The sequence below is a fragment of the Caloenas nicobarica genome, chromosome 11, assembly GCF_036013445.1.
Source record: "Caloenas nicobarica isolate bCalNic1 chromosome 11, bCalNic1.hap1, whole genome shotgun sequence".
Taxonomy (NCBI): Eukaryota; Metazoa; Chordata; class Aves; order Columbiformes; family Columbidae; genus Caloenas; species Caloenas nicobarica.
Genome location: NC_088255.1, coordinates 3544461 through 3567511, shown reverse-complemented (window position 1 = coordinate 3567511; position 23051 = coordinate 3544461). Strand labels below are relative to the sequence as shown.

General features: G+C 41.1%; 1 protein-coding gene across 1 annotated transcript in view; it reads left to right on the top strand.

Annotated features, from left to right (window-relative positions):
• Nucleotides 1-20714, top strand: part of SLC6A11 (solute carrier family 6 member 11) — a 90981-nt gene extending 70267 nt beyond the window's left edge. Inside the window, exons 7-14 of the mRNA XM_065642320.1 lie at nucleotides 5266-5369; nucleotides 10540-10664; nucleotides 12079-12191; nucleotides 13532-13669; nucleotides 15988-16090; nucleotides 16981-17081; nucleotides 18455-18625; nucleotides 20562-20714. Coding sequence (XP_065498392.1) covers nucleotides 5266-5369; nucleotides 10540-10664; nucleotides 12079-12191; nucleotides 13532-13669; nucleotides 15988-16090; nucleotides 16981-17081; nucleotides 18455-18625; nucleotides 20562-20714 — 1008 coding nt within the window. The remainder of the gene's footprint in view (nucleotides 1-5265; nucleotides 5370-10539; nucleotides 10665-12078; nucleotides 12192-13531; nucleotides 13670-15987; nucleotides 16091-16980; nucleotides 17082-18454; nucleotides 18626-20561) is intronic.
• Nucleotides 20715-23051: the final 2337 nt, after the last annotated feature.

Sequence of the window (23051 nt, the reverse complement as noted above, 5' to 3'; positions counted from 1 at the left end):
TGTTGTTTGTCCCAAGAGCTTGTCTACCCAGCCCACATTGTCGATTGTGCCGGGCAGAGGCAACGTGGGCTGCCCAGGCCCCGAGGTGGGAGGTGACGCCTGTGGATTTGAGCATAGAACCTGCCACAAACATTATTTCAGAGTATCATATTTTTAACAAATCCCTCCCACTTCTGCTCAGGACATCCTGAACATGCATTTTAGGCATCTTGCATTTTTCCTCTAGATTAACATGCAGAGACATGCACAACGAGACAGAATAGTCCAATTTCATTAGTAGCTTCCTAGCTGAGATGTAAAATGAAACTTTTCAGGTGACAACATATTTTTTAAAAACTGCATATCTTTTAGGAGGATCAAACTGAATATAACTACTAAATTTTCCCATGTTCCTCAGACACTAAACAATTTTACACATTTTGAGTTACATTCAGCTGTGGAAGTGCCAGTCAGTTTATCCTGAGAGATGTTTCCCGCAGTCACAGGATAATTCCGTAATAGCTGTGTAGTAGTGTTTGCTTTGCTTTAAAAGAAGTAAAGGACTTCTGGAATTGAGGTATGGCCTCAAGTGGTGATGAATATTCTCCCCGTTATTTGATATGTGGAACTTATATGAACTAAAGGGCTCCCTCCTGAGAGGGGCTGCTGCCGGAATCCCTATAGATCCTGGTCTCTGAGGTTTCCCTATCCCAGCAGAGGGAATATGTCAGGATGTCTGTGCAAAGCTCTTTGGCAAGAGTTGAGTTCCCCTGCCTGGTGCTCTGAAGCAATTCAGAGCTCGCTGTGCCTGCCCTGTGGGGCTGCCGAGTGCAAATCCCGTGTAACACACAACTGTCCTGGTACGGGAGGCCGTCACAACAGGCTGCACGTTTCTTGTAAGGCAGCAGTAAGTACTGAGACACCACAGTGGTGATTCCATATATATGGCTGTATTGTCTGCCCAGCTGTCTAAATTGTGTACTTATATTTTCTGTAATTTCTGTACTGTATCTGTACAGACAGTACAGAAAGTAAAGGGAAGGCACAAAGAGAAAAACCTGGAATCTAATGATAGTCCTTCAGGTGAGCAATGTCCACTTGTATTCCATGCATTATGGAAATAATAAACATCAACATGTAACAGGTTTTCTGCAAGGTCTCTGCTTTATTCAGGTACAGCATCAATGAAGCTCATTTCAGGACAGTAATGCAATATTTTGCTTTATCCTTTTCACTCATTGCGTGGCCCTGTAAATACGCTGCATATCATTCAGACTGTGACCATCACCAAAAATGGCTCAGCCTTTCAAAGTTGTTTCTGCACCGTCCGTGTGCTCCAGAAACCTCAGCTATTTTGTTTTCAGTGTATGGCATGGCCCCATCTTACTGATGTAGAGATATATAGTGAGAAGAAAATGTGAGGCTGTCAGTCATTTGGGGATTTTCAATTTGAAGTGGGTAGACCTGGCTTTTTATACTGTGGTTTTTTGACTTCTTCCATACATGGCTCTCACGCACCTTGGTTGTAACAGTGAACACTCAGTAATTTTGTACTTAACTTTGGACACCCATTAAATGAGGACTACTCAGTTAATGCACATTTGAGAAGGGGTTGCTTTGAGTGATTTGTGGACATAACGTCACACAGAATATAGCAGAGAGGTGAGAAGAATGTAATTCTCCAGAGCAGTATTCTGTTGTCTTCACTACAGCACATCCCCCTTCTTTCTTCTTTATCCTTCTTCATTCATGACAGGCGCTACAATCATGGCAACAAAAGAGGCAAAGGATCCTCCAGACAACAGGATCCTCTGTTTGACTGGGCTCGATTCATCTCCTTGGTCAGGAAGATGAATAGCCATGTAAATGAAGGTTGTGTCCTAGACCTACACACAAGGCCAAATTAAGGTTACCAGGCAGACTTAATATCTGGCCATTGCTAGCTTTTGAGAGCTGGACTTTGCAAAATAGAGCTTTACATGTTTAGTAAAAAATGTTCTTGTTGATTCTGCTTTGTGGAATTGTGTTTGTACCAACTTCGGGTGGTTATGGGCAGGCCGCAGCAGAGCGCAGTGCCCTTCTCCCGGCCAGCCAGCACCTTGTCTCTGCAGGGCTCAGAGCAGCAGCTGGATGCCGAGATGGCGTTTGCATTCTTCTAGTTTGCCCATGTCGTTAATGTAGGCTTAGGATGTCTAGAAAGTGGCTGCAATGTGGTGCAAAAAGTAAGCACAGTAGTTATAAAAGTTCTGACCTTTGGCATTTAGATTTTTTAAATATTAAGGTATGGTAAATGTTTCGTGCTTTCAATTTTAATCTTGTTTTGGCATGGAAACATTTTAAATATGAGATGAAAAAAAGTAAGAAGCAGCACTTAGTTCCATCTTTCAAAGTAAGGGCTAACAGAAGACTATAAAACATTTTTAGTCCCCAAATTTATGAACGCATACTGCTGGATTGACTTAATTATCACTAACCAAAGGATTTTCAAGGTACAAAGCTTGTAAAGCATGAACACGATGTTCTCTGGTACAGATCTTTCTTCTAGAATTTACTCATGCCAGAAACACATCAAGCTCTGTCTCATTTCAGAAAAAATCTATTCCTTTTGTCCCAGCCTTTCACCAGCTGCTGGCTCCAGAACCCTTGGTTTGCAGCTTACTGGCAGCGTTTGCTTTGTCTCTGCCCTTCAGAATTCCATTGTTCTGCAGAATCGTGCTTCATTCATTCTGTTAACTTGAAAAATGTTACAACTTTGAGTCTAAGCCAGACATTGGAAACTCAGCATGCTCAGAAATAATTTCTAATGCTTTTGTTGCTGTAAACCAGATGGGTGACGCCTGGATTTGTGAGTGGTGTCCACAAGAGCACATCTGTACCCACTAGAAGTTTTAATGAGCACAACTTCCCTTGAGGTACAGTTTATAAATGACTAAGACCGGGTGTGACTTAGACTAACAAACAATTTGTGTAATTCTGTGAATTCTGCCGCCACGAGTGAGTCCTGCCATCTGACGCTGTGTCAAATGGCCCCAGCTGTTGGGGCAAGATTGTGAAGAACTGCTCTGTAACACCAACTGCAGGGCACCCTGGTGCCAAAATAAAACAAAGTCTATCTGTGGTTTCTAAATTTATTTCTCCATTTGCCACTTCCTTGATCAGTCGTAGATGCTTTTGCCATTTCAGAAACCTGAAATTGAAATATTAATGATCATTGCAAATAATGATCATTGCAAAAAGTCTCTGGTTCTCTGAGCATACGACCCAAAAGAAGCTACGCTGATTCTGTTATTCCATTCAGTAAACAAAATTACTTCCTCCTTCTTGTTTAAACGTTAGCCGTAAGTTCTGATGGAATCTTTAGATCGAAGTATTAATAATAAAGTGCAGCAAACACAAAGTCCTCTTCAATCTGATTAAACTTTTATAGAATATGTGAACATTTGCTTACAGACCACGTTTATCAACGTATTTGTGCCTTTTTATGTCAAATCACTGTCAGATGTCATGGTCTTTAGAGGAGACTTGTTTTCTTTCAAGGAAATAATAGCAGTGATGGCCAGAATTCTATCTGTGTTTCCACCGGGGTCCGCAGGACCTCCGGAAGGCTGTGCTCTGCTCCGCTTCTCCAGCAGCGCAGGAGGATCTCCCTGCAGAGTACAATCCGGCTCTGCCCCCGTTTCCAGTAGGACTTGCTGTCCCAGGCATGATGAGGTTTCTGCGAGGCGGGTGGTCCAAGGGGAAGGGCTGTGCCGCCCCGAGCGCCGTACAGTGCCCGGCAGCACCTCGTGCAGCTGCGGGGAGGGACGAACCAGCGACTCTCAGGCTGCTGCTCCACTTCCCCAGCTTTTGTTGATGCCCAAGACAACGGTGCATTTTCAGTTGACCTATGCTACTTACAGCTTTTCCGGAGCTTCCGATCTTGTTAAAGAACCTGTCTGTCAAAAGGCTTTCTCTGTGCAGTTCTTTCCTTACCAAGTGGTGAAACTTTGAGATGTAATCAGCTGTATCTTATTCACCATGACAGCAAAGAAACCATTTAAGCCACTGATGCAAATCAAATGTGATCTTAATGTAATTCCTAAACAGAAACGCTCTCAACAACTCGAGACCAAGGTCTCACTTGATCACATGTAAAACAAATACATCCTCTTAATATGCTTAGGAGTATTTGATTATTAGTAGTAGTAGTATTACTATTATTAGTTGTGAAATCATTACCTCTTTCCTGTCTCGAACTCAAGCTAATGGCTACACAGCTATTGCCTCTGGTTATCAGTCAGTGTTTTGTTACTTCTCTGAAAAGCACTTTGGTTGCTCTGCTTTAAAAAAAAACTTACAGAGCTCATTTATCCCAGGAAACCAGGAGTCAGAATTTATTGTATTGGAAATAAACTGCAGCTGTGTAGATGTGGGCTCTTCACATTGCTCTCATGTGAAAACCAGGAGTTAAAAGAGGATGTTAACCTCCCGTAATAACGCACGCAGACTCTAGTAGAATTAAATGAACTGTTTTGTTGGAGTATTTTTAAAGTAAAAAAGTGCATGTTATATTAATGATCTGAGATTTCTGTGAGGAGAATAATCTCACTTTGTCAGGTCATGCTTTCTTTTTATTTATTTATTTATTTTCTCTGATTTGGAATTTAGTATTTGCATCACTTCAGGATACAAATGTTATCATATTATCATAATGATATTATAAAGCTCGTTAAACTCTACAGAACTTTTGTTTATTGTACAGTGACCAGAACAACCATGGCCTCATACCTAATGGGTGCCATTAAGTATTGCTAAAAAGCCCCTTTCCCTGGATAAGTACTCTCTTCTCTTTCCCCAGCTCAATTTGTATATTATTTATGAGTTGCATATTTTACCTTTAGAATATTTTTTCACACTAAATTTTAAAATTTGAGTCAGTAATCATCAAATGAGAATGAGATTAACGCAGATGATTCTATTAAGGTTGCAATTGCTAGCACCTTATGCTGTTAATAAAACTATTAAAGAATTTACACTGGATGAGGTTCTTCTGCAGAAATTCTGTCTCTCTTTCTACTTAGATTAGGTCGCACCTGTCAAACCAGCTGAGTTACTCCTCCTTTATACCACTGGGAAGGAGAGGGGAATTTAACACATAGCATATTTTTTTTCACTTTGATAAAAGGTTTGCCAGACACTAGCACCCTGTACAGTTGCCTCTGCAAATTGTCAGTCAATATACGTATAAAGGTGATTCCTTCTTGACCTTTTTTAACCACTCCATTTTTTTTTTATTTTTTTCTTCAGGTGTGGGTGGATGCTGGTACTCAGATATTTTTCTCTTACGCGATCTGCTTGGGGTGCTTGACAGCCCTGGGAAGTTATAACAACTATAATAATAACTGCTACAGGTAATATCTTCCACACTTTCTTTTTACGTTAAGTGTCCACACACTCAGCTTCACTCAGACACTGCTTCCCTTTTCCTTAAGCTACTTGCATGAGTAATCATAAGCGCATGTACATGTTTTTGTAGAACAGAGATCTGTAATGTTTTTTGTAATTGTTTCAGAGGAACCCTATGTGCTGTTTTCATCCCTTTTGATAGTATCTGACTCTTGCACAGCCATACGCACAGTACACACAATTGCATGTATTATATGCAGAATTTCATACATGTATAATCACGTGTGTGCGGTATGTGATTGTAGAACGTATATCTGCTTAAAAAAAAAAACCCTCCAAAATTATTAAAACTCATCTGAGTTTGGTCTGTGTTTTGAAGGTCACTTTTCCCCATAGTTTCCTGGCTCCTAGCTAGAGCACAGCAGAAGTGAATAGCATTTCATTGCTTATCTTTACAGAAATCAGTAAGGAAATTGCTGATGATTTCAGTAGATTTTGATCTTTCCCAAGTCAGTGTCAAAAGGATGTGACTCACACAAAATCCTCATTCTGTTTTACTGGCATGGGTGGGAATATGAGCACTACTTTTTTCTTCTGGCATTGGTAGTTATTAAATTTGTTTTCCTACTATTCAACAGCCTTTAATACAGAACAGTAAATGACAATTTGATTGTACGGACTCCATTATGATCTCCATACAGAGAATTAAGAATTCATTTTTCTACAAAGGAAATAATACAGTCCAAAAGCAAAAGAACCACAAACACACCACCCCCAAACCCCCCAAAGTGCAAGTACTTAAATTCTAAATTACACTTTTGCTGGGAGAGTTCAGGAGACAGTTTTAGAAAACTGCCTTATTTCAGTGTTTTAGCAACAATTTGCTCTTCTGTCAGAGAAACACCGAACAGTAGGAGCTCCAGACAGAGAGGGAACTGGGATACCGGAAACCAGAGGCACACGAATGTATCCACAGGCTGAACGTCTGCAGAGCTGCCTGGGGGCAGTGGAGGGTTCTTGGCCATCTGAACATGCCAAGGAACTCAACAGCAACACAAGTTACTCTTTGCTTGGCTGTGACAGCCAAAATGCCAAATGTTTTGCAGCATAGTGTAAGTCTCCTACAATCTTCAGTGCTGATTGACGTTATTTTCAGAATAATGACGAAGATGCCTCAACAGAGGGTAATGAATGCCCTGCAGAACAGGGGGTAATGAAAGCTTGCCCTAATTAGCAAAAGTGGTGCTTTAACAAAGGTGCTATTCCTTTTCTCTCTTATTTCTTTTTATTCCTTTCCTGTTGCATCCTATTGAGAAGCTATTCTGTCACTGCTTCAAGGACTGCAGCAATCTTTTTTACTATGGTTTTGTAACTCATTATGAAAAGCAGGAGTTTTGATGTGTGATTAGAGAGCTTACACAATTTTCCTTCTTTTCCTCTGACCCTAGCAGCATAGCTTGGAAAAACAGCAGCGGCCCTCTTAAAGCTCTTGAGCCAGATGATGCAACAGGATACTTTTTACTGAATCCAAGCTTCGCAATTCCTCTAACAAAATCTTTCCACGGAATTCCCGAATAGGACAGATTTTATTGTGTCCTGAAGTATCATTCTTAAGAAACATGAGGAAAGTAATAGGACAAAAGTTAACTGCAGAAAGCAGCTGAGTTTAACAGGGCTGTTAACAGAGCAGGACATACAAAGCAGCAATGCAATGGAAAGCAGAATTAAATTTGTATTCTAACTAGTACTTAAAAAATTAAAATCAAACTATGGGTTTGCCTCATGCAATACCTGCAGTGTCTTCTCCGATTGTAGCACCTGCATCCACTCTTTTTGCAGTCTGTTCTACTAAAATCTTCTTCTAAGGGAATGTTGCAGTGGAAAATAATGACATTGAGGTATTTTAGTGAGAAATGGAAAAATCTAAACTGCACATGAGTTTTTCTTATTAGCAACCTCATCTAATTCATTAACTTCATAAATGAATTGCAAACAAGTCACTTCACATCTTTGAATAGGAAATGATTTCTTATTGTCATTACTTATCTTTCATTGTAATACATTAATACAGGTCCTCCCTGCATTTACAAGAGTTTATCTCCAAAGTGACTCTTTGAAAAGATGAAAGGAATGGCAGTACCATCAGCAGGCAGTCGTCTTCCTCATATAAATAAAAGATGTACTGATGTTTCCTCTAATTTTTAGCAAGCTTAGAATTCCTAATCCATTCAGACTTCTTAAGGGATGGATTAAATTCAGACAACCTTGGTAGACAGAAGAGGAGAATGTTCTTGTTCCTGGTTCACGTGCTCTGTGTTTGCAGAATGGCTCTAGGTCCCACCAGGGCGCCGCTCCTTGGGGCTGGAGGCGGCACCTCGGCAGGAAAGTTTCAGGGATGAGTTCCATGTCCAAATCAGGGCTCAGCTCCCATGTCACCGCTGTGGTCCAGAAGATAAATGAGTGATTTCACACACTGTCAGCAAATGGGCGAAATTTTTAAGCAAGGAAGGTGTGCCCTTTATCAAGCTTCTCGTCTAAGAGGAAGAAATGAATGGCAATTGGTCTTGAGGGGATCCACAAAGGCAATGAATTAACTGGAGGGATGCAAAAGGCTCTGTGGGCTCTTCTCTCTAAACAGAGAAGCTCCTTAATGAAGGCAGAATGAATTTTCAGAAGTATCCTGCCTGTCAGGCAAGGAGAGGATAAGGAATGCATGTCTTGAATTATTCAGGTGATTGGCAAGACATTCATTTGGAAGAAGGTGAAGTTTTCATAAAAATTTGAAGCTTTCCTTTCATTCAAAATCAGTTTGGGCTTTAGTCAGGCTCTCATGCCTTCCAACCAAGGATGCTTATGAAAATTGATGGAAAAGTAGGTTAACTTAATGTTCTTCTTCCGATGGTTCTTGGGCATTTGTGTCTTAAAATTCACTGGTTTCACAATCAGTGGGTCCAGATCCCCCTCTCAGTTTTCCTTCCCATGGCAGAAAAAGACTGAACTACAGGTTACACACTTCCATCTAAGGGAAAAAAAAGAACACCAGGAGTTGAGAGGTTAGTAGAATTCCTGCAAAGCTAAAGGAAGGATGGAAATTAAAACTGGAGATTATCTTTTTAGTAGGACAGGAAACCCTGTGAGGTCCCCAGAGAACCCCGAGTTCAGCCTGTGAGTGTCTAACTGGGGAAGAAAATATGGAGCTGTGGCTGTGTCGGGTGAAATTACAGGTACTTCACTAACTAGAGATGATGGAAACCCTCTTAGGTTCCCTTTTGCCCGTTTCCTTGGAGAAATGCATATCTACCCTGTAACTATTTTGTACCATGGCCCTGTGGTTCGTGAGTCTTCCCTGTGAGTGGAGAAACGCTGTGCTCCTCTTGTTCTCTCTCAGATGATCTAGTCATTTGGGATTGTCCAGCCTAAAGCACTTGGGCCCTCTCCTAGGACCTTCCTTCCAGAGGAAGCAGCAGAAACTGCCAGAGGCTCTGAAGGTGACAGGGAGCAACATGTTTCCACCTCAAGCCTTTTTCTCATGGTTAGGAAACAGCAACGCTCAAATGTCATGTGCCACATCATTCACCAGAAAAAAATACCTTGTCATTTGGATTGCATTTGAAGCCTGGGAATTATCTAAGATAAACTTTATCTGCAGAAAACAGGCTGTTGAGCACTGGTGAGCAGTCAGCTCCAGCCCACCGAAATAGCATCTCTTTTTTTTTTTTCTTTTTTTCCCCAAAGGATTAAAAAATACATCTTTCCAACATCTCTTATTGACAGGGTTTCATCTCAGTTTTAATTTCTCAGCATTGAATTCACCAATATCTTAGGCTGGGTAAGAATCTCTCCAGAGATACTTCAGTGCTGAAATACACTGAGAAGAATGGATGGGAAGAGGATCTTTTTCCTTGTTTTATTTCTCTGCAAAGCACACAGAAATCCGTGCTCCTGCTTGCTTTCTTTTGGATTGCTGTTTTGCTTTAAAACATCTGAAACAAGCAACAGGACAGAGATTACCGAAGAAGTTTTGCTGGAATATATGCCAGGACTTGAAAAATATGAATTGTCTCTGATTCTCACAAAGTCACTACAAACCTGTGACAAAGATGGGGATTGTTACTGAAGATGTGGATTCAGAACCTGTTAGATTTTACAGGGTCATTTCTTCTCATGGATAGCTTGCACAAACATTTGCTTCAGAGCTGGAGTAGGAATGGGAATAACCCACACTCAGGTATAGGCTTGACAGAGCTACAGGCTTGCCTTGTGTTTCAGTGGTTTGGAATGCTAATTCACTTTCAGATATCTGGGTTAGATTATTACTTTCGCAAGTACAGAGCTGTTTCTCGTAGCAAACAGTCTTAAAAGACTGACTGTCAAGATAAATAATTCCTACCACATCACCCGTCGAGCCTGAAGTGCTGTCTGAAAGCAGGACGAACAACAACATTTCACTGGGGAAAAAACTCACCTTTCTGCAAGAGTATTTTCCCTTTTTTTAAAGTGATTTACTGTTGTGACAATTCCAATCTGGGAAAATAAATATTTCTTCACCTTGGCCTTGTAATTGTCATTGTTTGATGTGTAGGATACATAGGTCAGAGAGATCAGTGTCCCTGCACTGTCTGCACTTTTTTAGGCATATACATGCTTCTTAGCTTATGTATGGTGCTTTTCATTAGCGCAGCTCTTAAAAAAGTTGATAAACTAAACTGGAGTTGTATTTTTGTATGGATATATATTGCCAATATACTGTAACCGGAATAGAATTAGCTAAGATCTGACCATAGGGGTTTTTTCTAGGAAACAAATTGCTACCATTTTTATGTAGTTTAGAAATGAGTTCATATACTCTGGAATACATTATAACTACTATAGAAAAATTGTTCTTAACACCATTGTTAGAGAATTTTTACATGTTTTTTTAAAGAGTCTGTTGAAAACCAGTGAGTAGCAACAGGTTTGCAATTCAACAAATTAAACCACAAGCAAGGGTGTTACGGTGGTATCTTCCTGTAAATGCTTATGCCCGACTGATTTCTCTCAGGTGCAGGATCAGTTGGGAGTTTGCTCTTAATGAGCAACCGAACGTCCAGTCCTGCAGCTTGGGGTTCCATTCGGTCTGTGAAAGAAACCCACGTTCTGGAGATCAACTGCAGTGTTTTTTATTTATATTTTCAGAGACTGCATCATGCTCTGCTGCTTGAACAGTGGCACAAGCTTTGTTGCTGGTTTTGCTATCTTTTCAGTTCTTGGATTTATGGCTTATGAACAAGGTGTGCCCATTGCAGAAGTTGCAGAATCAGGTAAGATCCAAAAGCAGTTTTCTGAGTTAACAAAAAATGCCCAGAAGTTGCTGTCAGAATTCTTAGTCTGTGTTATGTCTTATGCATAAACTGAGTGGTTTTCAGATAGTTTTAAAAAAACTCCACTAAAAACCCTGTTTCCTGACTCTTTAGAATAACTGCTATAAGAAAAATTCTTAACTGTTTTTATGGTCATATCTTTATGTGTGAAAAATACTAATTTAATGTGCATAGCACGAAATTCATGAAGTCAAAGAGCTCTTGTAACTCAAACTTTCTCCAGCTGAGCATCCAGATTGTTTAGTGGAGATGTATCGCTCAGCTATGCCCCCTGATGTTATATCCTCATGAAAGGAGTATTGGAGTATTCAGTTTTCTTTAAGTCAGACAGGCCAAAACCCACAGAGAGAGAGATTTGTTCCTTCTGAAAAAAAAAAAAGTAATGAGAAATCAGCTATTTTGAAGAAATCTTCAGAAATCCTCTGAAGTCTTGCTTAATGTGAACTATCCAAATACAGATTTCTCAGTGTCAGACAATTAATGCCATCTCCCGATGTCAGTAAGTTTTTTTCCTAGGGACATACACTGACACACTCTGGTTGATTGCAAAAATATTCTGTTTTAAAGATTTCTCTAAATACGCAGCCAGTGAATTAATGTTATGTGCCAGCAGCAGCACTCAAAAATGCAGAGCAGATTTTGAACAAACCAGTAGACTTGCACCACGAATGGCTTCCAAGATGCAGTCCTTACTATGGACGGCATTTGTGCACAAAACGTCAGATACAGTGCTGTCTCAGGAAAAAAAAGATTCCAGAATATGTTAATAGGTTATATAAGGCAATAACAGGACCACACGCTATTATTTATTCAGGTGTGTGAGTCTTGCTGTACATCTACACAAAGAAGGTGAATATAAAGTACAGTGATGTCTTAAGAGAAGTCTTGACCCTCAAACATTTGGACAGGATGCAGGCAGCACTGATGTGCCAAGCAAGTCTTCATTACTGATTAGCTTAAGCACCAAATACTCAGAGACGAAGAGTTTGTCTAGGTTTTCAGCCTTGTATTGAGCTCCTTTTCTCTACCATACAAGAACAGTGGAGTTGTGGTGGGTTGACCCTCGCCAGCAGCTGAGCACCCACACTGCGGTTCCCTCACTCACCCACCCCGGTGGGATGGGGAAGGGAACAGGAAGAGAGGAAGTGAGAAAACTGGTGGGTCCAGAGCGAGTTTAAGAAGCGATGCTGTGCGAGCTCTGTTCTGCAGTAGCCATAATGCTGCTGTTAGCAATGCTGTTCTACCACAAACCTGAACGGCAGCACCGTACGGGCTGTTACGAGGAAAGGTAACTGCATCTCAGCCAGACCCTGTACACAAGTACAAATATTTCCTTTCTTCGCTTCTTTTTCAGGGCCAGGACTTGCATTCATTGCTTACCCTAAGGCTGTTACCATGATGCCTCTTTCACCTCTGTGGGCAACCCTGTTCTTCATGATGCTCATATTCCTTGGATTAGATAGTCAGGTATGAAACAAACGCTATTTAAATACTTTGTCAGGTTCCATATCATGTGTTTATCAGCATCCTTGATGTAAACACCATCTAACCTGATGAAAGAATGAACACTAACGTAATTCTTTGCTTAAAACCATCGATGCAAGTTCCCTATTTTTAATGTTAGTTATGTGATGCTGGAGATTCCTTTATGATTTATTCTGAACACTGATTCAGCCTGACTGTAGCTTTCATTTTTAACATGGAAATCAGTCTGAACTTAAATATGGGTGATTAAAATTCACAGTTCTGTAAAATACCAGTGTGTCTTCTTTTAAAGCACTTCACAATGAATTTTGAAACTGAATATTAGATAGCGATAATGTAAGTTCCTGTGGTGTATTTATACTTAAAGATACCATAGCAAGAGATGCGTAGTCATATTCTGCAGCAAAGTGACAGCACAGTTGTTGTCCTTCCTATGTGACCATAAAAATTGTGAAAGCTGTTTGATTAAAAATATTTTTGGCATGCATCTCAGCTCTCGGCATGATTTGGTTCAGAAAGTTTATGATTGTATACCGTACAATGAAGCTCTTCAGTGCTTATTTTGCATGACATTTCCAATCATTAAACTTAATGTTTTAATAAGCGCTCTTTTTCCTGATCTAACGAATTTTTCTAAGTCTTTTTTTAAAATGAGCAATTCCTGAATTCTACACTTGCATGTTCCAATGAAGCAGGCTTTGTATTGTCAGCATTTGGGTGTTAATTTTAGTGCCCATTTTAGAAATCTTGCTCCAGAGCTCTGAGAATGTAGGAATGTTCCTTCCCTCCTTCACTAGATGTACCTGGCTTGGGCCCATACTAGCTTTGTGGAACTTCTCTCTTCTGTAAAACAGAGAGAACTTGTACAAAAGCCCTGCTGCAATGGATTCAGCAGCACTTGAAGATGCATGGCCCTGCAGAGCGTTCCTGTGAGCCCCACCCAGCAGGGCAGGACGGCAGAGGGAAACGCTGCTGCTGCAGCCCTCTGAATAGTTTGTTGGTTATTTACGTCCCATTCAAGCCACATTTGAAAGATTTAATTTTAATGTAATCCATCTGCTACAGGACAAATACACTGTGAGGTAATATTAGTGGACTGAACTGTTTGAATTTGGTAGTGGACTGGAAATCCATAGCTTTGGACTTTTTCATTCCTAAATGACGTTACTCTCAGTTTGAGCTCCTATTTATAGTGTCCTCAGGGATCATTCAGTCTCTATGATGAGAACACAGAACATATTTGAAGTGTTTGGTACCGAATCCAAATCCCAGCAGCAGATGAGACGTGTATTTCATTTGTACTTTGCTGTCATTTCTTCCAGTTCGTGTGCGTTGAAAGCCTCGTGACCGCTGTTGTAGATATGTACCCAAAGGTTTTCCGAAGGGGCTACAGAAGAGAACTGTTGATTCTCGGCCTTTCCATTGTGTCGTACTTCATTGGCCTGATCATGTTAACTGAGGTAAGACGTGCTTTGCCGTACTACTGCAGAAAAGACGAAATGGGTTTCTGTTTATAATCATAACAAATAAAATGCAAGAATATTTGCTATAGACAAACCTCAGTGTTAAGAACATGACTCCAAAGTACTTGAGAGACTGTCCCCAACTACTGTGTAACATTTGAAATGTGAAATGTATCCTCAGTTTTTCAGTCGAGCTTAGGAAATATTTTAATCAAAGTTACGTAGCCAAGGAAATTCCATCTGCTTTGCACCAGCCAACCAGATATACTGCTTGTGGCTTCTGCTTCCTTACTGTGGGCAGAGCAGTCTACAAACTGCATGTTGGATGAATAGATCAATAAAGAAGATGAAGTGAAAATAGAAAACTAAAACGTCTTTGATTTTTATATCACTAGGCCAGGTCAATCAATAGAGCCAATCTCTGAGCAGAAATTGCTTTGGTAAGAATAAGAAAAACAACCACCCCAAAAAAAAAACCATCAAACGAACCAGAGTGCTTGCTTTGGGATGTTCTAAACCAAAAATGCTGAGGGTGTCAGTCCATCCCATCAGTTCATGATCCAGCATGCCTCCCACTATGTTTGGTACCCAGCCTGGGGGGACTCTGGGATCCTTTGGTACTTGGTTTAGTTTTGCTGCTCAGTGCCTGCTTTACAGAGCCAGTTCTATCAACTGTCTTCCTCTCCTTCGCGTTACCCTCTCAAAAAAGGCAGAAGATGGGCAGAGTCCTCACCCCCATGTTCCTCTGCTTGCTGGGCCGTTAGAGCTCCCTGTACCAGGGGGCGAGGCAAAGAGAAAGTCTCACGTTTGAGGAGCTGGAGAATTAAATGCCTGCAGACTGTTTGCTGAGGAAGCCTGGCTGTAGTAACCGTGAAGGGCCAAGACATGTCTCTGTTGTGCAGCAGTCTCATCTGGGGTCACGTAAATTCCCTCTACAGAGATCCACAGTCCTTAGACTGAGTGCTTTTTAAATTGCTTTGTTACTGAAAATGAACAAATTTCACACCAAAAACAAGGCATTAGGCAATTGTAAGCATGTTAGTCTATTGTCCTCAGTAGGCAAGTTTTTACAACAAATAGAACAAATCAACTAATCAGAATATATTAGCTTCAGATACACTGTCAGGGAAAGCATAACTAAAGATGGGGTGGAAAGTGGAGACTAGGACAAAATGAGAATTTTATTCTTTTTTTAGTGACAGATTGTGCCAGGCTGATCAGATATCTTTCTCTGATAAGAGGTATGACACTGTGTGAAGCAAACACAGTTGAGCAGAAGTTTTATATGCTCCAGTGGAGGAACTGAAAATTCACCACAAGAACAGTTATTAACTTTATTCAAAAGAAGAAGAGTGGTACAAGTACCTGGACAAAGACACGATGACTGTTGGTGTTAAAAGACAATGGCCAAAATTAGATTCTTAGTGAAGTTACACAGACAACGCTTGGTAGCAATTGTATCTAGTACCCATAGTTGACTTGCAATGGAAACAAGTCACATATAGTCAGTGGGTACCTGCGACCAACTCTCTGGCGATGCATTCCTTCTTCGTTTTAAATTTTGAATCTATTGGCAGATTTCAGTCAATTTAACAGACGTTTCAAAGGTAGGTCCTTTCTCATGAAAGTTCATGAAAGGTGGCAGCCAGCCGGAGTTCTAGAAGTGTCCTTATTGTTCAAAAGAACAAAGCATGAATTCAGTCTTTATTAAGAAATGGAGAATTCACAAAAAAGCTGTAGCCTAATGAGTGCATGAAGTGTAAGGGCTCACAGTCATCTCTAAGATTTAAGTTCAAATCAAGCTTCAATAACTCAGATGTTCCTGGGTCACAGAAGAAGGTGTAATGGTAGGGCAGGACTGACAATAAACATGAACTATTTCTGCAAAGAGAACGGCTCCCTTTATCTCATCCCCAATCCAGGGTGTATAAGCTGGCCGTGAATAATTCGGATGAAAATAAAGGAAGGATTTCTATCCATCAGAAGAGTGATGTTCTAGAAGTTTTTCCAATAAAATAGTTTGGAAACAAGTCAAAGATGGTTCTCTCCGCTCCAGGATTTACTCCCTTAAAGCAAATGCACAGCATTCAGCTGGCATAGGGAATGATCTTAAATGCTAGGGACGAAAAAAATCTTTCACAATAAAAAAACACGGAGAAATTAATACTCTTTGTTCAAGAAGGAACCAACTTCAGTAGGAAGACTGGCAGGGAACCAACAGACTGACTGTGTAATTAAAGCCATATTTGCTATGAAATATTCCTCCTGGTGCCAACACAATATTTTTTTTTCCTTTTTCTGTTTCTGTCTTTCAGGGTGGGATGTACGTCTTTCAGTTATTTGACTCTTACGCAGCTAGTGGCATGTGCCTTCTTTTCGTTGCCATATTTGAATGTGTCTGCATAGGCTGGGTTTATGGTGAGTTGCTGAAAATCGCTCTGGTTTTGAGTTTTTACGAAAGTTTTCTGTTTGCACGAAAGCAATGTGAAAGCCTTGTACCTTTACGGAGTGGGGCCCTGCACATTCCCATGCCGTACGAAAAGTCAGGAATACCTTTTTTTTCCATTTTAAATAACGTGAATATTGGAATTGATTTATTTTTTTTCCCGTCGGCCCTTGCCAGGACTGACCTCCCCCTTCCTTCCCCAAAGAAGTCCTCAGCTGCCCGAGGAAGGAGGGCTGGTAATGAGTCTTTCTTCTCTCACAAAGCGCCTGTGCAGGGCACGTTCCCTTCCACTTGTGATGCTCACAGACAAACCCAGGGCAGGTGGGGTTCATGCCTCACTCACACAAAAGGGACACAGCCGCGCCGTAGCTCTGCTGCTCCTGTCTGCCCACAAACTCAAGAGAAAACCACCACAGTGCTCGCTGTTCGTGGTTACACCCTCAAGCGTATTTTGCTCACCAAGAACTGGTAATCTTACTTTGTAAAGCAACGTATGAACTTCAGATCACACATGTCCCCAGCTGTCCCGGGATTCCCACATGAACTTGGAGCACATCTGTGCTCCTTGACGGGGATTGTTCAGAGCGGTGCTGACCAGGAGCCGTGTCTGTTTGACAGCTCGCCCGCTCCTGCTCGCGGTTCATAGTGGTCTGACACCGATGGAGGGGTGAGGGCAACAATCTGCCACAAGTACAGAGCAGCTGACAGAGACATGTGCATCAGAGACAGCAGCTTTGGTCTTTGCAGCTCTGTCAGAACCCGTGTCGTTCTCAGTACTGGTTTAAATACTGACCTGTACAACCTTTTACATGTACATTCTACATCTGCTTTTTGTTTGGTTTGTTGTGTTGTTTTTGGGCAGGCAGCAATCGCTTTTATGATAACATTGAAGATATGATTGGGTACAAACCACTGACATTGATTAAATGGTGCTGGATGGTCTTAACTCCAGGTATCTGCGCAGTAAGTACAGAATAGCCAAATAACTTATTTTAGACATAAAGAGGGTTTTCTGTGCATATTTTTAGGATTTTGCTGCTGCTAATCGTTTACAACAGTTGAGAAAAACACCTGTTGATTTGTAGTGTATGTTTTAATTAAAAACACTCTGTAGGATCTGTTAAAATTGTTAAACATTCTGTGAATCATGAGAAATCTTAGTATATACAATAATAGGAAAAATATAAACGCAGGGCCCTAAATGAACATTTGCCAATACAACTGAGGCTTTTTTTCACTACATCACTAGTATCCCTTGCGTCTACCCAGCATAACTCAAGCTCCTCCAGACTCGTGCTGGTTTCCTTGCTATTCCAGCCTCCTATTTCCTCCCATCTTTGGGTGAGCTGACATTTTTCAAAGATGACAGAGGACGTTTTTTGTTCTAGCAAAAGTAGGAGAAGAGCCCAAAAGCACATCTCATATACATGAGGAAGGGGAAGGAATTTGCCCTACTAGAAGCCAGCAGTACTGCTGCCAACTCTGGCAGTTTGCTGTGGCTACATAACAGGGACAAAATTACAAAAGGAGCATGACCAGATTGCCCATAAATTTGATCCACAAGTGCTTCAGAATTAGATACTACAACCTTCCAGTTATCCAGTATGTAAGTGACAGCAACTGCAAACCCACAGATGCTGGGGCACCTGCAGATCCGGGCTCCCTTGAGCTCTGCCAGCTCATTTGCAAACTTAGGAAAACTCCAGACTCATTTTCACCAGCTCTGAAATGAACTTAGTATCACTTCCTCTTATACACTCTTTCTACCACTTTGGAGAAATGTGCATTGTAACTTTTCTATATTTCACAAATATAAGTGATCTAAACTGCTTGATTAGACACCTGTCGAATTTAGACAGATATAATTGAGTTTTTTGAGGATGAAGGAGTTGGCCTGCAGAACTGCAGATACGGACAGTAGGTTAAGACACATTTGAAAATTCTGGCTTTCTTTTTTGACCGTGACAGGTTGGAGAAAACGCAGCTTGCATTACTTAATCACAGCTGGTTCATGGTAGTAAAACTTAGGTATTGTTTGCCATCAAAGTGCAGGTTTTATTGTCATCAAGAGGTAAATAGGATTTAAACTTGCAAGGTTGTTCATTTCTGTTGAAAGTACTGAGATGTTATTTAAGCTGTACATAAAAGATACTGCTGGTTGTTGGGGGGTTTTGTTTGTTTGTTTGGTTTGTGTATGTGGGGTTTTTTTCTCAGACTGAAAACCTTACCTCTGCTTTCCATCTTCAGGGAGACTGGCCTTGCCTAAACAATCATTTTCTTGTTACACAAGCAGTGCTTTTCCAAATACCGCTAATGATATTGTCTGCTTATTTCAGGGAATCTTCATCTTTTTCCTGGTGAAATACAAGCCTTTGAAATACAACAATGTATATATATACCCTGACTGGGGCTATGGCATAGGGTGGCTGATGGCGCTCTCTTCCATGATCTGTATCCCTTTGTGGATCTGCATTAAGCTGTGGAAGACAGAAGGCACTTTCATAGAGGTAAGATATATTTTCAGATTAATAATACTGAAAAAAAAAAAAGGGAAGGGAATATGAATCCTCACCTGCATGAGACTGAGCACAGCTTAATCAAAAAAAGCAATGAAAGCAATGTCACGTACCTGTTCCAGTGGCAGCCTGGGATCAGTCACTGGTAGAAAAGGGCATCTGAATTTTCTCGATTTTCTTCTGAATTTTTTTTTTTTTTTTTTTTTTTTTTTTTGTAAACTAACTAATACTGTAGCTTTGAGGTGCTCTGTTCCTGTTCAATTTGTAGCTTAAAGTGTCTGTAACATCAGCCAAATCCCTCAAGAAGGTTTGTAGCAGCCACTCATTCAGGTCAGCTGCCTTCTTTCCATGGTTTTGCTAACAAATGTTTGTGCTGCCAGGATTTTCTTCCAGGAGCTGTGTAGCAAACACTCACATTTGTCTTCTGGACAGTTTTCCTGATTACAGTTGTCTAAGTGAGAAATAGAGGCAAAAAGAAATATTCAGTGCAATTTACTAACATTTGGTATCAGGTTATCTCAGGTCTAAGCTGAAGTTAAAATTATTAAATATAAGACCTTTTCTCTAAAGCAAGACAGTGAGGATGGCTATAATGGAAGCACAAGAATATAAATCTTATTCAGTCATTTGGGATTTCTCATATTGCAGAAAAGCCTAGTTCTGTCATCTGGAGTTTTTTAGATACTAGTCAGGAAAAATAGTTATCCCAGCACTGCCTCCTTCTGCCAAAGGACTTTATTCAGTCCCTTTCTTGCTTTCTCAGTCATTCTGATATTCTCTAGGATAATGCCAATGTGAAGAACAAGACAGTAGGAATTTCTGTGTCTGGGCTGCCCTGGGGCTCATTAACTTCCCTGGCCCTTTTGAAGGATGTGTGTGACCATGTGTACCCACCCTTCCGACATCACCCTCCATCAGAACCGGAGGGTGGCAGCTGAATGGACCTGGGTGTACTCGGTGCAGCAGGTGCTGATTTGTGGACTGGATAAGCGAACATGCGACTTACTGTGCTGGCTGATGGCACTCCACAATGAAATTACTCCATTCAGCTGATTAAATACAGCCTGGAGTCCACCTGGGACATCCTTACTGGGGGTACATAAACAAAAAATGAATTGTCCATAATACAGTTTTCTTAGCATGTCAAAAGAAGATTTGCACAAATCTTAACATTAAATATTTCCCTAATGCATCAGCCTTACCCTGCGTCTGCAACCGAATAGACTTTGTTTACAGAACCTTGTTTTGCATTGCCTTGTAGTCTGAAGCATTGCAGACGGGTCGTTATCTTTTCCGTACATGAATGATGAGAGGGGTTTTTTAATTACAGTTGGGAGCTTCTCAGGAAGCCAAGTTCCTGCAACATCTCTGCTCTCCCAGCTGTGAGCAGCAACATTGCTACTGATCTGCTTATTGCTAGAAAAGAGAGAGTTCTCAGCTAAACACATATATTTTTCTTTTGTTCTTGGTTGCAGCGTAATACACTTTGGCAGTCTCTTGTTTGTTTTTTGTTTGGTTTTGCTTTGGCGGGTTTTTTTTGTTGAGTTTTTTTGTTGTTGTTTCGTGTGTTGGTTGGTTGGTTTGTTATTTTCAGTCTATATCCCTTGACTACACCACGGGAAACAAACAGTACCCATGTACCAGGCCTTACCCAGAGCGTTGTGCTGAGTTTCTTCAGTGGAAAGGGGATGTTACTCTAAATCAGCATGAAAATTCACTTGGACTTTGTCGTCACCTTCCTTCTGTAGCCTTTGTTCTGGCGGGATTTGTAATGAACGGTCTGGCGTGCAGTTTTACAGCTGAATCTGTAACAGAGAAATGAGAAGCAGACATGCAAGAGGAGAGGTTTTTACAGTCAATCTGTTTAAGAAATCTGTGTCTGTGACCAAGAAAAATATAATGATTTCCATTTTCTCAAATTTTCTAGAAATTCAGGAAGTTGATTACACCTAGCTCAGATCTGAAAATGCGAGGGAAGCTTGGAGGAGGAGCCTACATTGCAGCAATAAATGACTACGATGCCAAACTGAAAGGAGATGGCACCATTTCAACCATTACAGAAAAGGAGACACATTTCTGAAAGAACTTTTTCTTCTTTTTTCTTTTTTTTTCTTTTCTTTTTTTTTTTTTTTTTTGTATAAATAAATAAATAAATTCACTTAATGATAGAGGCTGGCTTGTTTTGCACAAAATTTTATTAACCAGTTAATTTTAAAGTGAAAATTGTATACTTGTTTAAAAGTGATTTTTTAAATTACTATGTAAGTAATGATCATGTAAAAGAAAAAGAAATAGTATTATATGGTATGTTAGTGATGATTTCTTGTAATATGGTGATTTCAGTAAATGTTTTTTTTAGAAGTTAGAGGGACTTGTATAATGTGCTGTACAACTTTTCTACTTTGATTTCTGGCAGGTGTAACGCTGTATAGATACATGCATTCTAATCTGTACGCATTTCAGACCATTTCAGCTTTTCATGTATGTATATAAAGGGGACCAGAATGTCCTTTTGTTTCTATTGGAAGAAATTGCGAAGGGCTGGGGGGACGACTCGTAACTGCTGGTGCTTGTTCCTCTGTGTCCAACGTCCCCTGGGCCGGAGGGAGCCGTCGCAGCGGGGCCAGCGGCTCCTGCCCCAGGCCTGGGCCAGGGCAGCCGCAAGCTGAGCTCTGCGCCTAACAGGGCTCAGCCTTTGGGGCAGGTCTGGTGAAGCCAGCAGGAGGCAGCACCTCAGCAGCTCCCATCGCCTTCCCTCCACCCTCCACATGCTTCAGCAGGTCTAAAACTGTGGTGGAATGGGCCCACTTCTGAGTCACTGTTTTTCTGGAGATTGGATAGAGAATATTTCTTACGAGCTATGAATTTTGCTGCTTTTGTGATTTAATGGTCTCTATGACGACATGTACTGGTTCAGGAGACCTCGAAAGCTTTTCCATTTTCTTTAGTGTCTGGGTGGCCAGTCCTTGGTTTTGGTTGACACCTCCCAGCTCCTGAAGTGAAATGTCTTTGCCTAAGCTTGTACAACAGGAGATCAAGGCCACTTTATACACATGGAGACGTTCTGAGGCAAAAAAGAGCAGGTTTAGAACTCTGCACACCTTGGCCTCTCTGCCTGTCTCTTTGTCTGTTTGCAGTCTGTCTGTCTGCACATCTACTCATTCCCCTCAAAAGAAATCGAGGGTCCTGTAAGGCCGGTGTGTAGCACTGTATCGTGTTTCTCAGCTTCAAGGTAATTCTAGATACTCTCAGATTAGGCCCTGATTGCTTTGCCCTGAATGGTATCAGGGGTTGCGCTGAAGTCAGAATAGGAGTTTATTTGGTGGGAGGCCAGACTAATTGGTCCTTAATCACAGAACGCCGGGTTGGAAGGGACCTCAAGAATTGTCTGGTCCCACCTGTGTTGGCAAAAGCTCAGCCTGGACAAGCCGGCCCAGCACCCTGTCCTGCTGAATCTTACACGTGTCCAGTGTGGGGAAATCCACCCCTTCCTTGGGGAGATTAATCTCTACAAGAGTTCCGGGAGGTGATTTATATATGGTGCAGATGAAGGAATTAAGACAGGGATGTTGTGTCTTGTGTAATTACTCCTACATTTGCACAGTCCTAAAATTACATTCGGCCCTTTGAAGGCAACTGTGAGGCTGATGTGGCCCCCAGTGAAAACGAGTTTGACACGCCTGCTTTGACTTTTTTTTTTTTTTTTTTTTCCTTCTGCCAATATTCCAAACCCTATTGCTTGTTCTGGACAATTCATTTTTTTTTTCCCCCCTTGTTCTGGTTTTGATTAATGGTTGTCTGAGAAAGCTGTGGAGGAATACTGTACTCCACAGTATTTGACGGGGAGAGACAAGCAACAGCCTAAGACAGCTCAGAAGAAATATTATGAAATCTGCTGTCTTCTCTGCAGTGCAAAATCACCAAAGTTCAGATACCAGCATCTGCAGTTAGTAGAAACAGAAGTGGCTGCTGGCCTTCTACAGAGGAAAATGTGTCACTAAAAGTCACTAAGTGTATCTTAATATTACATAGAACTGTACATGTAGTCAGCATTTCTTTGAAATTTTATGGTTAGCTCTTAAAAAAGCATTTTCGTAGAATCGCTTTGTCTGAAGCCACATCATTAAATCCAGTATATCTGTTAACTTTTACTTCATCTTATTTGTATTTTTAATGCGGTAAGATGAAAGTCTTAAGAGAGACCTTCTCTACCACAATTCTACTTCAAATATTGCAAGTCCTGCTGGCCTTTGCAAGTCTCCATCATTAGGTGCTTAGGAAAGGCCGTTTAGGAGGGGCCTGCGTGTATGGAGGTGCAGCCTCATCACCTGGTGCCTGCTGGGCTCCCTCAGGGGCCTCCAGCTCAGCACCCACAATGGGAGGTCACCAGTGAAAATCACAGTCCCATTGGAAACTG